We start from the raw sequence: 15,770 nt of genomic DNA, 5'->3' as shown, positions 1-15,770 counted from the left end.
TCGGTCCGGGGGCGGAGGGTCCCTGTGCAAACGTGCTGATGGCCTCGCTCTGCAGTCCAGAGCCGGCCAGGAGAACCAAGAGGGTAAGAGATGAGGAGCTGGGCACCTGGTCCCCCTCCCTCCCCTTTCTGCTCCCTCTTATCTTTTCTTAATATATCTCTTTTTTTTTCCTTTTTTTTTTTTTTTTTTGCCTAACTCCCTGCATAGTAAATCGGATTCGGGTTCTGGCGTGCAAAGCCAAGAAAGGGAGCGAAGCCTTCCCTTTGGACACGTTCCAGTGCAGGCCCTTGGGTGGAGGGCTTGCCAGGGCTGGAGGAGAGGAGTGATTGTCTGGGGCTGGTGGCCCCAGCCCTGTCGCTGGCTCGGCCTCCCCCAGCTGCTTCCATATGGGGAACAGAGTTAGGGAAGGCTTTGGACGTGTCTGACGGACTCAGTGGACGGGTCAACAGTCTGTGGCCTCAGGGAGGTGAGGGAAGTGAGGACTGGGGGGAAAAGAGGGTGAAAAGAAATCCAAGAAGCAGAACAACTCTTCAAACTGATGAGCACCAAGACAGGGTGGGAAGTGGGATGTGCCATCTCTGTCCCATAATCCATCTTCAATATGAAGATGTGTTGCTGCCTCGCCATTCCAGGACACGGGACGAGAAGCTGGGCTCCCTCTCAGCATGACTGCCTTCGATCCAGGGAAGGGTGTCCCGTCCCATCCCGTCCCAGGCGACCGTCCGAGGCAGAGGAGCGCCATGTGGAGGGGAAAACAGGAAGCTGGGCTGCACCGCAAACTGAACCTTTTTGGCAGGTTCCCTTGGTCCGTTCCAATGCAGAGTCCCCTGTGGTCAAACCTGCACTGGGAGCGTCTGGTTCATCTGCAGCCTCATGTCCTGAATGCTGCTCAGGATCTTCTTCTGGTGCCCTGCTAGCGTCACCCCTATCCTCAGCAGGTCCCTGCAAGGAAAAGGTGAAGACTCAGCCCCCAGCAACATCAACATGTGGCCCTGCCCCAGTAGGGCAAGGGACCTATCCATCATTACAGCCCTCTGCCAAGCTCCAGGGCTCCCTCTAACACCAGAGGGGACTGGATGCTGAATCCTAACCACCACGCACCCACGTGGGAGAGGGTGACTGTCAGATAGGCAAGGGCCAGTGTGAAGCAGCTCTAGCCCCAGTCTTCTCCCTCCTCCCCTCCAAGCAGGGACTTACTCCGCAGTCATCTGTGCCACCAGGTCGAAGGAGGCAAACCCAGCATTGACAAAGTTCTCCTTGTACCGTCCCATTTTGATGGCATCCAGCCAGTCTCCCACGGTGGTGAAGGTGGTGTAATCTGGGACAGTGCGGTCCAGGAGTGGTTGGGAAATGCTAAAGGGCAAGAGAGACACAGGTCACAGGGAACAGGGGATGAAGAGATGTGACTGGAAGCAAGGGATATCTCTTATCCCCTGCCCCCCCCCCCCCCCAGCTCTGTTCCCAGCCACTCCACTGCTCCTTGGAACTGGGTAAGTGCTGGCTGGAAACAAGGATGTCACTGACCCAGACTGGACGCTGGCGATGACCTTCAGGCTGGCAGCATTGCGGATGAGCTTGTCCAACGTGTTGACGATCTGTGCAAATTTGGGCCTTAGGTTGCGGTCCCGCACCCAGCAGTCCAGCATCAGCTGGTGCAGTGCAGTGGGGCAGTCCATGGGGGGTGGCAGGCGGTAATCCTGCTCCACGGCATTGATCACCTGCAGAGAGAGGCAAAGGCAGGCTGTGAGCCACTTGGGCTCCCATAGGCAGCCTACAGCTCCCAGTTCCCTACTCCCCAGAGAGCACTTACATCCTGGTTGGACATGTCCCAGTAAGGTCGCTCCCCATAGGACATCACTTCCCACATGACGATGCCATAGCTCCACACGTCGCTGGCTGAAGTGAATTTGCGGTAGGCGATGGCCTCAGGAGCTGTCCATCTGATTGGGATCTTGCCCCCCTGCATAGATACACAGCTCCATGATTTAGTGCATAACTGAGGTGTCTCCCCCCACCCCCAGATCAGTGGATCCCTCCTGAGTGTCCCATACCAGGGAGCTGGTGTAGGTGGGGTCAGCTGGGTCATCCTCCAGAAAGCGAGAGAGCCCAAAGTCAGATACTTTGCAGACCAAGTTGCTGTTGACTAGAATGTTGCGGGCGGCCAGATCCCGATGCACGTAGTTCATCTCTGAAAGGTACTTCATGCCAGCAGCAATGCCTCGCATCATTCCCACCAGCTGGATGACTGTGAACTGCCCATCATTCAACTGCCAGAGGAGAGATCAGAGTGGTTTGCAACACCCTGAACAGATTGAGGAAAGATCCCAATGTGCTGCCATCACCTTCCTCCTCTATAGAGCCACCCCTCCTCTCCCACTCATGATGTCTGTGAAGAGCTCAACCATGGGGACACCAGCATGAGAATGTAGACAGATGGAGAAGGGCTCAGAGCTGCCACCCCCCATGCACTGCAGCGCCCAGCCCAGGGCAGAAAGGGATGGATGCTCACCCGGAGGAAGGAGTCAAGCGCACAGTTCTCCATGAATTCTGTGATGATCATGACAGGACGGCTCTTGGTCACCACTCCCTCCAGATGGATGATGTTGGGGTGGTCAAACTGGCCCATGATGCTGGCTTCGCTCAGGAAGTCCCGCCGCTGCCGCTCCGTGTAGCCCACCTTCAGTGTCTTGATGGCCACGAAGATCTCACGGCGGCCAGGCAGCTTCAGGCGCCCACGGCACACCTCACCAAACTCGCCTGTAGAGGAAGGAGAGAGTGGAACAGCACAGTGAACCACAGGACATGGTGAGAGGCTGTAGTCTCAGCACCTGCTATGCCCAGTCCCAGGACTTGCCTGCTCCAATGACCTCCTCAATTTTCACACAGGAAATGTCAATCTCTTTGGCGAATTCCCGGACAGCTTCGTTTGGGTCCTCATAGGTGAAGGGGTCAATGTACACTTTCATCCCAGGGGTAACTGCAAGGGCAGAAGCCATCACCAGGAGGGACGCAGCAAGGGTGACATATGCCAAAGCCATTTGGCTGGCTGTCAGCCCACCCCTTGTTAGCAAAGGCGGCCCCATTCCATGGGACAGGAATTGGGAAAGGGCAGGCAGAGTCCATTTGCTGGGCTCTCACACTCACCATATTGCTGCAGCTTCTCTGTGTACTCAGGGTCGGTGCTGTTGCGCTGCTTCCTGCCCAAAGGAGACGAGAGGAGGTGTTCAGTAACCATCCCTTTCCTGATGGGGCAAAGACATTCACTGCCAACTTCCAAATCCCAGCACAGACAGCCTATGCCAGACAGCCTTCCCCCTGGCAGCCTGTGTGCAGAGCCATCCCTCCACCCAAAGTGCAATGGAAGGAGATGGCCTAGTTGTGCTGCGTGCATGGCAGGAGACTGGGCAGAGCCCAGGTCGTACTGGGGAAGCAGAGGTACAGTCCTCCCACAGGGACTCCTGCTCTGGGACACACATGTGGCCCATCCAGTCCTTCACTCTGTGACTGGAGTTGCCAGAGCTCTGCCCACAGGTGACAGGGAAAGCTCTGTGGCTGATGTGACCAGCCCCCAAACCCAGCTTTGAAGCCCTCTTCCCTGAAAAGCCAATACCTGAAGCAGACAATAGCAATCACCACAACCACGATGACGAACAACAGCCCTGCAGTGGCCGAACCCACGATCAGAGGCAGCTCCTGGAAGGTCTTGCTGGTGGAACCTGATGGAGGGACAGGCAGTAATCCAAGTCAAGCTGGGAAAGAAGCACGCAGGGGAGCACGCAGGGGGGATGGAAATAGCCCAGAGCTGGTACCTACCGCCCTCCGCAGTTGTCTGGAACTCCGTGGGGAGGCTGTAGCGGCCATATCCCGCCACGGTGCGTGCCCGGACCTGCACCATGTATCGAGCATTGGCCTTCAGCCCGTCCAGCCGCACCGAGTTCTTCTGGCTGGTGACTGTGTTGGCGATACCATCATTCTGGCCTTGCTGTAGGGGAGATGTGGGTGTCACCTCTGTGAAGCCACCCTCCATTTGCTAGCTCCCACATCCCCCAGGTACCATGTTTGCAGAGACCCCTTATGCCATGGTGCTGATGGCCAACTAGAAGGACTGGAGGATGGAAAAGGCTGTTCCTGCTTTACCTTCTCTGAGTACTTGATCTCATAGTCCAGAATGATGCCGTTGGGTCTCTCTGGGGGAGTCCATGACAATGTCATGCTGTTCCCGGTGCTGCTGTGCAGGTGCATCGTCGGCACGGCAGATGGGGCTAGAAAGGAGGGCAGGGAAGGAATGAGCCACCTGTGCCAGGCTTCCTCCTCCACCATCCCACACAGTGTAGGGGATGCTCTGCCTGCGACCTGCTTCAATAATTTTGGGGGAAAGGTGTGGAAAAACTTTGAGACTGGCCTCCCCCAAGTCTTCATAAGAAGGTGTGACCTCAACACCAAGGGGAACCTCAGAAATAGCACTGGAGTCATGCTTCACCCCTTGCCTAGCTGCAAACTGGTGTGGGGAAGGGCCCTGCCAGCCCAAACTGGGGCTTCCTCCCCTCCTCCACTTGCCAGGAGCTCTGTGCTCCACCCCAGCAGCAAGCCCCATGAAATCAGATCAGTGTGCAGTGGCTGGAGATTACCAGCATGCTGGAGCAGGGCCAGAGCAGGAGGAAGGGGGGAACGGCAGAGGACTTGGCTGCCTGCAAAGGCTTGGGCTGGTGCTGAGCCTTCCCAGGCACACAGGAGAGAAATCTCATTTCCTTCCTCCTCCTCTCGCAGCAGGCACAGTATCTCTGGGGTAGGTCTAGGAGACCCAGAGCTCTCCGGAGCATCTGCCAGCCCTAGTCTTCCCTACTTGCATGCATTCTGATCTCATCTCCTCTAGGGACATGTTTTAAACAGAGGAGACAGTTTTCCCAAGGGATTAGATGCAGGCCCAGAGAACCAGTTAGGCACCATCACAAAGGACTGCAGCCTCCCAGGCTGTCAGAAAGAAATCTCTGCTCCACTCCGCTCTGTGGAAGAAATACAGCCCCTGCTCCCTGGTGGCTCCACTGACCTGCTTGGTTGGTGGTGATGTTGACAGAGGCAAAATGGGGAGGGTAGGGACTCTTGTTGGAGATGCCGTTCACAGCCTGAATCTCGAAGGTGTACTGGGTGTGGGCCATCAGGTTGCTGATGTAGATGCGACGCTCAGTGAGGCCGAGCTGGCGCGGCACGAACTCGACGTTGTCGTCGCAGCGGGTGCACAGGCGCCGCTCCACGCTGCACTTCTTGCAGATGACGTTGTAGAGCAGGTCATCCCGCCCGCCCGTGTCCTGCGGCTCGCTCCACTCCAGCACCAGCGACGTCTCGTTCACGTTGGAGATGACATTGCGGGGGGCTGAGGGGACACCTGCAGGGAAATGTGAGGGGCAGAGGTGGTGCGTCTTCATGTCCAGCTCACCCCTGGCATGGGCACAGCCCATACCTCCATCCCAGACACAGATCCCCCACTACCTCCACAGCTTCCCTTGCTTCCCCTCCTTGCCCAGAGCAGGACTCACTGGTGCAGGCGCTGTCTGCAGGGTCTGTGTCTGCCCGGAAAAAGCCGTTTCGACAGGTGCAGACCATTGCTGCTCCAGAGGTGGTCCGGCTATTGGGAGGGCAGGGAGAGCAGGGACCTTCCCCCTGCTTAGACTTGAAGGTACCTGGGCCGCATGCTGGAGGAAAGAAAAACAGACCTGAGTTATAAAGCGACCCCAGAAAACATTAACAGCTCCCACCATAGCTGGGTAGACCCTTCCTTGCTGCCCTGTCAAATCTTTGATCAGTGGCTTGAAGACCTCAGGCCTCCTACAAGCCTTTCCACCACAAAATCAGCCATGCCCAGGCTGATGCATGGCTGGGAAGGGTGAGAAGAGTGGGCTGCTGGAAGCACCAGACGGCTCAGGCACAGCTCTGGCAGGAAATGCTGTGCTCCAGCAGCAGGCCCGAGGTAATTGGAAGTGGGATGAGTTGGTCACCACCAGCAGTACGGGGGAACAGGGCAGGTCCATTCGGGAGCTCCATTCCTCAGTTTTGTTTCTTCACTGACCTTCCCAAGGGTCTTAGCATGCTCCCTTCCATGGAGGAAGGCACTGCTGGTTTCCAGGCCTGGCAACCTTCAGTGCCAGGTCCATCCTCTGGGGAAATAAGGCTGGGAAGGAAAGAATCCCTCAGCCCTGTCTGCAGCAGTCCCTGCAAGAGGCCTCCACCACACAAAATGAGCCACTCAGCCCCAAACCTTCCGCCTCAGGCTCTTGAGCCACTTCTCAGTCCCGGGGCGGTGGGACCTCATAAGGTCAGCTCAAGTGGAGTTCTGAGCGAGATGAAAACATTCCTGCAGGTCCTTGGCTGAAGAGCTGCTTCAGCATCACTGCCACCTCCCTCCTCTGCTTCCGATCAGGGTCCTTCAAGGAGCCACAAGTCCTGGGATATGGCCTGATTGGCACCACAAGGTGTTTATTTGTAATGAGGGGCACGTGAAAGAATTAACAGCACTTGAGCCGAGGAGCAGAGTGGCCTCGGGAACCTGCCCCACACCTCAAAATAGCCCAGTTTATCACACTGCTGCCCAAGGAAGTAGATTCTGTGCTTGGTGCTTGCAGCTGGATGAGGTGAGAGACCCAGTGGTGCCAGCCCTGCTTCGGCATCACCCTGCTTGCCACAGCCAGAGTAGCATCAGCACTGACGGCCCGAAGAAGGGCACATCCTCCTTGCTCCACCACGTTAGGGAAGCTCCGAGGGCAAGTAACCCTCCCACCTCCCACGCCTGTCACACATCATCCTGAAAACAGGAGGAGGTTTCCTGGTGCTTCACCAGGCTGCGGCAAGTGGAAGTTTCCTGGTATGAGGCATCTCCCAACACCCTCTGTGGAAGTTTTCTGGCTGGTTGCAGCCCCACACGGGTGTGGAGTGCTGTGAGTCACACGCTGCTGTGCTGGCCCCGCAGGGACCCACACACAGCTCCAGGTGCTGTCTTGGGTCTGTGGTTTGTCTGGGCACCAGGCAGCAGCAACCATAAGGGAGAAAGAAGTCCCGCTCCAGCGCAGTGCTTCTGGCCAGGGGGATGTGAGAGCAGTCCCTCACAGAGACAACTGCCTGTTCTCCAGCCCCTCTGTCTGGATGGGTGTCAGGAGCTGCTTCCTGTTCCCAGGGTGCAAACCTCCCAGCAATGAGACTCTGCTTTGGTCAAAACAGGACTGACTACATGGTTCAACTGACTCTAGCTCCTTGACCTGAGTTCACCCAGCCTCTGGGCCTTCCCTTTGAAAATGAAAGCTTTGCCTGTCCCAACTGTGCAGGCTGGAAGGCAAAGGAGTACACAGATCTGCTCCTTGGCAAGAAATGGGAAGCCAGCAGGTCCAGGCCTTCCGTCTCCCCAGCCTGTGACAACCAGGCCACCAGAAAATGTGTCTTTATGTGGACAGCAGAGGCCCAGAGGTCGCAGAGCAACTTGGCATAGGCAGACCCACCCCGGCTGGAGTCCCGGGCGGTTCAAACTGGGTGGATGCAGATTCACACATAAGGAACCAGATTATTGAGGAATGAGAGATGACTGAAACCTCTTGGACAGGAACGCTCTGGGCTCAGAAAGCTGCCAAACATGCTTTGGTTATGGAGAGGAGCCCAGATCCATCAGGGACAAAACCCCCTGAAAAGGCTTGTTGGGGGGAGAGTGAAGCTGGAGCAACCAGAGCTTGTATGAAGCTGACAGCCCAAGCATGGCATGGCAGCCAAGGACAGCCAGGTGCTTGCAAAGGATGCAGGAAGGATGAGGGCACCTGGTCTCCTGCACATGAAGTGCCAGCTGGTGCCCAGTGGGTTACAGGCACGGAGGTGATAGTGGTCTCCCAGACACAGGAGGAAGGGACAGGCAGAGCTGTCCTTCAGCAGCTGCCTGCCACCCCCTAAGGAGCCCCCAGTGCAGGCACAAGGGATGAAGGTCTTTTCTTTGCATCCTCGTGCCACCCTGGCAGGAGTGGGACAAGCCACGAACCAGCCCTGTTAAGGAGTGGAAGAGCAGCAGAGGCACCGGGGCCCAGATGCACTCCAGTGTTTAAGTTTCCAACTCTGCTTAATAAATCAGAGCATAAAGACCTCGGTGGCAGTGTGACAGCTCTCAGCCGCCACATTTGAAGGCACTAACCAAGCTGAAAGCTGATCCCAGGTCCCTGGTGGATAAGCCGCTGTGTCATCTCTTCTCTGCAAGAAACTGCCTGTACAACAACCACTGTCTTGGCCGGCACGCTGCGGAACGAGCCTGGGAGCTCTGGAGTGGGAACGTGACTCCATCCAGTTGGAGCTGGGAAGCCAGGCTCCTTTTTCCCTACCGAGAGCTTTGCATAAGCACTTTTCCTGCTGAAGTGTCCTCAAATAAAACAACAACTCTGAACCTCTGCACACAGATCACATCTCCTGGTGCTGTGTTGCGGTCACCTCTGGGGAGAACATGACAGTCAGTGACAACCACAGGATAACAGGTCAGGGAACTGAAGCGGAGCTCCCCAGTCTGAAGAGGAGCTGCTGGTTTGATGGGAGGGAGAGGCAGTCTGGCCTGACAGCGGAGATCAGCCACAGAGGGGATTTGTGTGGGGTGTGGGAGGGAGGAGGACAGTAACAGAGCCCTGCTGTAAAGTTGCCCCTGCGTCCCCTATGGGGCATCCATCACACACCTGGCATGGCAAACCTGGCCATTGGGCTGCTTCTGGCAGCCCCTCCAGGATTTTCATCAGCCTCCCACCTCCAGGGCCTGATCCTGTCTCAAAGAGCTGCAGCACAGAGCTAGGGGAAGAGGAAGGTACTATTCCCAAATACAATCCCCGCCCTGGTGAATAAAGTTCAAGGAAGGGAGGTGAAAAAAACACCAAAATAACACCCTTCTGGCAGCAGCAGAGAGCAGTGACTCATCCTGTAGGCAGCCTTCATTATTGCATGGGATACAGGCAAGCAGCAATGAACTATGCATACATCCCCAAAACTTTGGGGTCCCCTTCCCTGGGGAAGACAGGGATAGCCATGACACATTGGGAAAAACCAGCCCCAAACTACCATGTTTCACATTTGACTGCTTCCCACTCACACTACAATATTCCAGCATCCTTCCAGCCATTTTGCTCCCTGCAGGACTGAAGCAGGATGCCTCGCCTGAGCCTAGATAAATTAAACTGATCATATCCCTTTGCCCATCAACCCTGTAATTTCTTTAGAGGCAGCAGTCAGGTTTGTTCGGGACGATCTGTGCTTTATGAACCTGCACAGCTCGCTCCCTCTCGCTGTTTTAAGTGGCTACAGATGGAGCAGAGCTATGGAAGCAACAGCCTGGCTACAGCCAAGGCGGTAACTCTGTTTTTAAGTCTCTCTTAAAAGGCAGTTATTTAAAAAAAAGGAAAATAATCACTCTTTGGGTGAAAATATTTCACACTAGTGCAGTCCAAAAGTGAATGGAGTAAATCTGAAGGGAGAGAAGGGGAACAACCCTTGAGAGTTTGAAGTAGCATCCAAAGAACAAGTAGGAAAACAATTTTTGTCCTTTTTTTAAGAAAAGGAAAAAAAAAATTCAATAAGCAAAGCTGCCTCTTGAACCACAGCGGGTCACAGGCAGGATGGCAGGGGCAGATTTCCTCGACTGTGTTACAAGTAACCCATTGTGGAGCTGCCTGGCTGTAAACCGGCAGCTCTCCCTGCCTTCCCTGCTGCTGCCTTTGATCTGGAATCCCGGGCAATTAATCCAGGCAGTTTCACTTCCTGGGTTTCATGCAGCAAGCCCATGTTGCAATGCAAAGCTGCAAACAGTTGGCAAGTGCAATGCTTGCTTAGCAATTTTTTTTTATTTAATTCAGGGTGATGCTTTCATTAGTCACTGATTGCAAGGGAAATTTATTTTTGCAAAAATTCTGATTTTGGCCCCAGCCTGACCTGCACTCACCTACTGATTGTACCCAAACATCCAGTGCCTGGTGCCACGAGAAAAGAAGACTAGAAATGGGTCTCACGAAGGTGTGGTGTCATGCTGGACGTTCTCACCTCCAGTGGTCCTATGGTTTGGGTACCGCACAGACTCAGCTGTCCTCCCAAGTGGGGTGCAGGCTCTGGGGGCACTGTGGTCCTCCTCCAGGGCTCTCCAATGAACAGAGGGGATGTGCAAGGAGGGAGCTCACTGCTCACCCTGGCACAGCAGCCTTTCTGTCATTGTGTGAAGCGAGCAACACAAGGGGTGCAAATCCCAACAAATCCATCATGGAGCACATGCCCAGGAGCATTTTTGAGGAGCCCCTTGATATCAAATCCCCTGAAGTGTTTGGGTGCCTCCTAACCAAAAGGAGAAAGGATGGGGCTGGGGGAAAGGCTAAACCCCAGGGGCTGCAGAGCCTGGGGTGTGAATGCAGTGCACCCCAGCCCATGGGAGGCACGTGGGAGCCCTTGCTCCCCTCCCTAGCCAGCAGCTCCTCCTTGTCCTCCAAGAGCTGCCTCTGCAGCTCTGCGTGGCAGGGAGTGTGTGGGAAGCAGCACAACCCCCAGAAGGGCCATGTGCTAATTAAATAAAGATAATGAGGCTGAGAATGAGATGCCAAATCAATGCTGTGGCAACTCAGGAGTAGGGCGCCAGGTACCAGCCTGGCGTATCATCTTACAAAGCATGCCAAAGAAACTGTCCTCAGTCAGGCAGGATGAGCCCTCTGCTCCCGAGGGACCGGGATACAAGCTGCATTGTAACAGGTCTGAATGCGAGCTCTAATCTTGGCTCTGGATGGAGATAAAGAGGAGGAGGAGGAGGTCTTCAAAGGCCACTGAAAGTCTGGGAAAAGGGGGAGATTTACAACAGGGCTTATCCCATCTAAGCAGTAACAGGGTATTGTTATATATTAAAATGCCATCTGGCACTCTGGAGCGCTGCTCACCCGCACAGTGAAGCCCATGCAGGCTCCCTGGGGTGGGAGCGATGAAACCCCAGCTTTGAGGGGCTGCATCCACACTGCTGCCCATGACATGGGCTCAGAGACTTCTCGGTGGTGCTGGACTGTGGAAATGGGATAAGGGAGCATCCAGCCAAGAAAAGAAAAGGAGCTGCAGCTCCGGCTTCTCCCAGCCCTTCTTCAGCTGTTTCCACTTAAAACACACAATCGTATGGCGGAAAATCTGATCCTACAATGTTGCAGAGCAACTTTCCCAGAGAAACGTGAGGACACCACCGCTTCTGCCCAGCAAGAAGGCAGGCTGCCGGATGGAGACGTGCCCATGTCCCAGCGTGGCTTCCCTGCCTGCTGCAGCAGAAGCTGCGGCTTGGTGGGAAATCAAAGGCGCTGGGAAAGCTGCCAAATGGGGGTCTGTCCAGCTTGGGGATGTGGAGATGGGACCTTGTCCCAGGCTCCAGAGCCTAATCTGAGGAGATCTGTCCTGCCTTGGGATGCCCCCTCTCAGCACAGCCCTGGTACAAGCTGGAAACTGTGTCAACTTGTGCCCAAACCCCAATCTCTGCTGGGAAAGAGTCAACATCATGCGTGGTCTAAGATCTCCCAGTCCAAGCAAGAAGGAAAGCAGCTCCCCAGGAGCATGGACCTCAGTGCAGTTTAAAGTGCAGACGGATGCTTGGCACTCTTGTCTACCTGCTCAGGAGGAGCCAGATTAGCTGCTCACAAGACTGATGCAGGAGGCTGTGGCACTGAAGTCAGAGCTGTGCTGGCACTGATGGTCCTGGAGGCTCTGGATCCCCAGCAGAGCTGAGGCCCTGTGGAGACTGACCTCTCCCTAACTAGCCACAGCAGTATGGCTGTCAGCTGCGCTGCTCCCAGAGCCAACGGGGAGGCCAGCTTGGCCCAAGCCCCACGTCACAGGCCATCCCAAATCACATGGTGCCTGCCAAGAGCAAAGGGCCAGAGCCAAGCATCCAGTCATTGGTGAGCACAAGGCATGCAGTGCTGGGGACTCAGCCAGCATCCCACTCCCTGTACAATACCTGCAGCCAAGGGGAACGGCAACCTTTCTGTCCTAAATCCCAGCCACCCCAGGCCAGGGTCCTACCTGCCAGAGACAGCTCCCAAGAAAAAAAATCACTCCAAGGGGGTAGAACATTCATCCAGACAGATTTTTCCTTATCAACACACCCAAACTGGGGTTAAACAGCAACACCAAGGCTATTGTGGGAGAGCATGGCAACTACAGGACATACACAGAGCTATGCTGCTGCTAGGGTGGCTCTCCATCCCCAACATCTCCAGCAGGATATGTTTCCTTCCCTTCCAGCAAGAACAAGGAGCTTCAGATCCCCTGCCTTCGTGCTGGTCCCTACCATCCCTGCTGCAAGCTTTCATCACTGGCAGGGGGAGCATGCATTAACATAGCTTCTCTCATAGCGGAGCCCTGCTCACCACCAGGGCTTCCGAGTGCCTCCGCACAAGCAGCGTGAAATCACACTTGCCAAGAACAATCACTCGTCCCAGCCATGAGCACTGCAGGAGGGAGAGAGGGAAGATGCTGGATACGGCAGCAGAGATGAGAGATTTTGGTAATGCTCAAGGGATTAAATGTTCTGGATACCTGCTGAGGACCATGCCTTGAGCTCCAGCTCTGTGCAAGGAGATGCATCCCACGGAGGTTAGCACTAGTGGTTGCTCACCAGTGGGTCCCAGCAGATGCTGCACAAGTCCTGACCACAGAGATTTTAAGGCTTTGGAGACAAACTGCAGACCAGTCCTCTGAGATATCACCCTGTTCACTCATCAGGGAAAAGCCTCCAAAACCAGACTGAGCTCAGCGCAAAACCACCTCCTTCACATCAACGGACCCATGGGGACAAAAGCCATGATCACACTGCCATGCACATACCTTGGCACTGGGTATCCTTCATGGTGGGCTCATATCCGGCAGCACACGTACATGCTCCCACGGGTACCATCCACTCGCCATCACCATTGCAGTACAGCTTTAGGGGCACAGACACCTCCACTGCATTGGGGATGCAGGTGCCCGGTGCAATGACCAGGGAAGTGGGCTCAGCCCCTGTTAAAGTCTCTGGGAAGATAGCAAAGCCAGCAATGGTGTTGGAGCATTTCTTGTAGAAAGCCCGGACGGAGATGAGGGACATGCAGGCTCCCAGGTCTTGGAAAGCAAGGTAAAAACCATTCTTGGAGAGAGGGCCAAAGCTGCGCACCTTGGTGTTCACGCGGCCAGACTCCAGCTTGGAGAAGCTCTCATCTGGGGCAATTGTATCCACTTTGATATAGGGGTTCTCCATCCAGAAAGGGCTGTTTGCAGAGGCAGAATCCGTATCTGACTCATAATAGAAGAGGTTGAACGTCTCTTTGCAGGAACCAGGGATGTTGGGGATGCTGTTGCAGTCCCGCACAGTGAACTTCAGCTCCACGTAGACACGCTGGACATCCTGGCGCTGGATGAATTTGGTACGAAGCCAGTTGTTCTGGTTGGCCTCCCGTACATTGCAGACCTGGTACGTGCGGATAGGGTTCATGGCCTCGTCATAACCACTGACTTCTTCCCACTGTGATTGAGAGGGAAAGGGTTAGATCCCCACCCAAGGACATCAGTGCTGTGGACACATCGTGCAGGGCACAGGGTGCGGGGGAACAGGCACCAGTCAACAGGGAAGAGCAGCAGCTGCACCTCCACCCATCACAACCCTCCTGGTCATCAAGGTGACTAAGAGCAACCCAGGCCAGGGACCATGGCACTCCCACTCCACTGGCATGGAGTCAAGAGGAGATGGTTCCATGAGGTGAGGATATGCACAGGAGGGAAGGAGAAAGATGGAGCCAGCTTCACAAATGCATGGGTGAGCAATGATTCCCATGGGGCCAGGGCCAGCTCTGCTCTTTGGAGGTCAGAACCAGGGCTGGTTCCAAACTTACCCCTGTCTCTGGATGAGTTGTCCATGCCAACTCAGAGGTCACCCACTTCGTGTCCATTAGGGTCTCTGGAGGGAAAGGAAGGAGAGAAAAAAGTAATTGGAGATGAAGGTCAAGATTAGAGGGGGAAAAAACCAAGAGAAGTGGGGGAGAGGAGAGCTGAGCCTGACATTTCTGTGGAAAACAGCAACTTGGGGGGTGAGACATGGTGGGAGGAGGGGGGAGCGGTGCAGACAGACTCCAGATTTCTCTTCTCCTGTCAAGAGAACAGGAAGAGCGAGGCGTCCCTGGAGAGCTGTGCTGGAGCAGGCAAGCAGCAGGATGAGGATCTGGCCAGGTGGCAAGAGGGAGATGGGGACAAGCTGCCATTCCCAGCCACTAGCACAGCCAAATGTGCCCCCCAGGCAGTGCAGGGGGTGCCAAAGGAGGAAGACCGGGCGCCCCTGTCCACACCCTCCCCCTCTGTTTTGGCAGGGTGCGTATTTACTGTGGCTGGGGTTGAAAGGGCCCGTTCCCATGACAGGGCGGTGCGGGCCAGGCAGGTTTATCCAGAGGAGGAGGGACTGGCAGGCTGCTCTCCCAGAGACGCCCCACATCACTCATTTTACAAGAGGGGAGAAGAATTTGACCGTCTGGCCAACATTCCTGGAGCAGACTACAAGACAAACCACCCCGGCAGCATTCCCCAAACAGCCCCAGCCCCAGCCTTGGGGGAGCGAGACGCTTGTCTGGGAAGAGCTGCAATTGCAGGCAGCTGTCGCTAATCCCAGGCAGAGCCGCGTGGCTCCGCGCGAGCACCACGCGCAAAATCCAGGAGTGAAACACAAGGATGAGAGCACACTGATGTGCTCAGGGGCCAATGGCCCCTCTGTGAGCTGCTGGCCCTTTGAGCCCTGCTCCAGAGATGCCCCTTATGCTGCTGGAGGGGACCAGGCACCCCAGCACCCTGGGGTCCTCTGGACCTTCTTCTACCCAAGGGGGATTTGGCAGAAGAGGGGTGCAAATGGACTCTGGTGTGCTCAGGGGTCTCTGCTGCTTGCACTGAGCAGGACCCAGGACCAGTGCCAGAACACCTCCCTGATGAGGGTATCCCTCTCCCCAGCCACAAGTATGGCCCCATCCCAAACCCCACGCAGCTCCCCAAGGGCTGCCCATCCATCCGTCCACTTCTTAGTCCACCCAGGCTTAAGATGAAGAGCAGGGAGCCTGGCTCTCCTAGTCCCAGCAGCGTGCTGGGAACTGCTCACTGTCACCGGCTGGGGCACAAAGATGTGCCAGGTCAACTCAGATGTGCACCATGGCTCAGCCCCACAGCAAGAGGGATTTTCAGCTTCTTTCCTTCCACCTCAGGAAAACCCCAAGCTGACCCAGTCAGAGAGGAAGTGTGGAGGAGGAAGCATTCACACATTGCAGGGTTTCGGATGAAGCCCGACTGGAGGTAAACACCTTCTTCCCGCGTCCCACCCCAGGGAGACCCGCCAGCAGCTCCCAGGCTAGCACCCACAGGCAGGTTGGGAGCACAGGCTGTGGGTGCCACCATGGCACAGATAAACAAGCACATCTGGGGACATGTGGGCTCTCTGACCTGCCTTGTGGCTTGCCTGGTTCCTAGCTGGACCAGCAAGTTCGCTTCTTGCCCAGGCTGCTCGCCCAGAGCAAACACAAACAGTCCTATCGTGGGCTGGTGGCACTAGCAGTGGATACGGCACTGGGGACAGAGGGAGGAAAACATCTTGTGGTGCTAGCTCCCCATCAGGAGAGGTGTAGAGGGGCAGCATCTACAACAGACACCAGTGTAGAGATGGTTATGGGCAGTGGTTATTTGCTGAACACAAACTAGGGGCATCTGGCAAAACAGAGGGAAAGAAGGAAGTGCTCTGTCACGCAGGTAATGCAGGA

The 15,770-nt window shown here is 55.6% G+C and overlaps 1 protein-coding gene across 1 annotated transcript; it reads right to left on the bottom strand.

The window, feature by feature from the left end:
• Nucleotides 1–833: 833 nt before the first annotated feature.
• Nucleotides 834–13,939, bottom strand: EPHB3 (EPH receptor B3). Its single transcript, XM_062499407.1, has 15 exons — nt 13,875–13,939; nt 12,835–13,507; nt 5,535–5,690; nt 5,048–5,383; nt 4,138–4,262; nt 3,814–3,982; nt 3,611–3,716; nt 3,145–3,242; nt 2,855–2,977; nt 2,510–2,757; nt 2,052–2,267; nt 1,811–1,960; nt 1,525–1,718; nt 1,198–1,353; nt 834–942 (listed from the first exon to the last, which is right to left on the bottom strand). Exons 1-15 carry the CDS (start codon nt 13,929–13,931, stop codon nt 834–836), a joined length of 2,916 nt encoding a protein of 971 aa, XP_062355391.1. The 5' UTR covers nt 13,932–13,939.
• Nucleotides 13,940–15,770: the final 1,831 nt, after the last annotated feature.

Source organism: Cinclus cinclus, chromosome 10, assembly GCF_963662255.1.
Source record: "Cinclus cinclus chromosome 10, bCinCin1.1, whole genome shotgun sequence".
Taxonomy (NCBI): Eukaryota; Metazoa; Chordata; class Aves; order Passeriformes; family Cinclidae; genus Cinclus; species Cinclus cinclus.
Note: the sequence above shows the minus strand (reverse complement) of the source record. Positions and strands in the feature narration are given on the sequence as shown.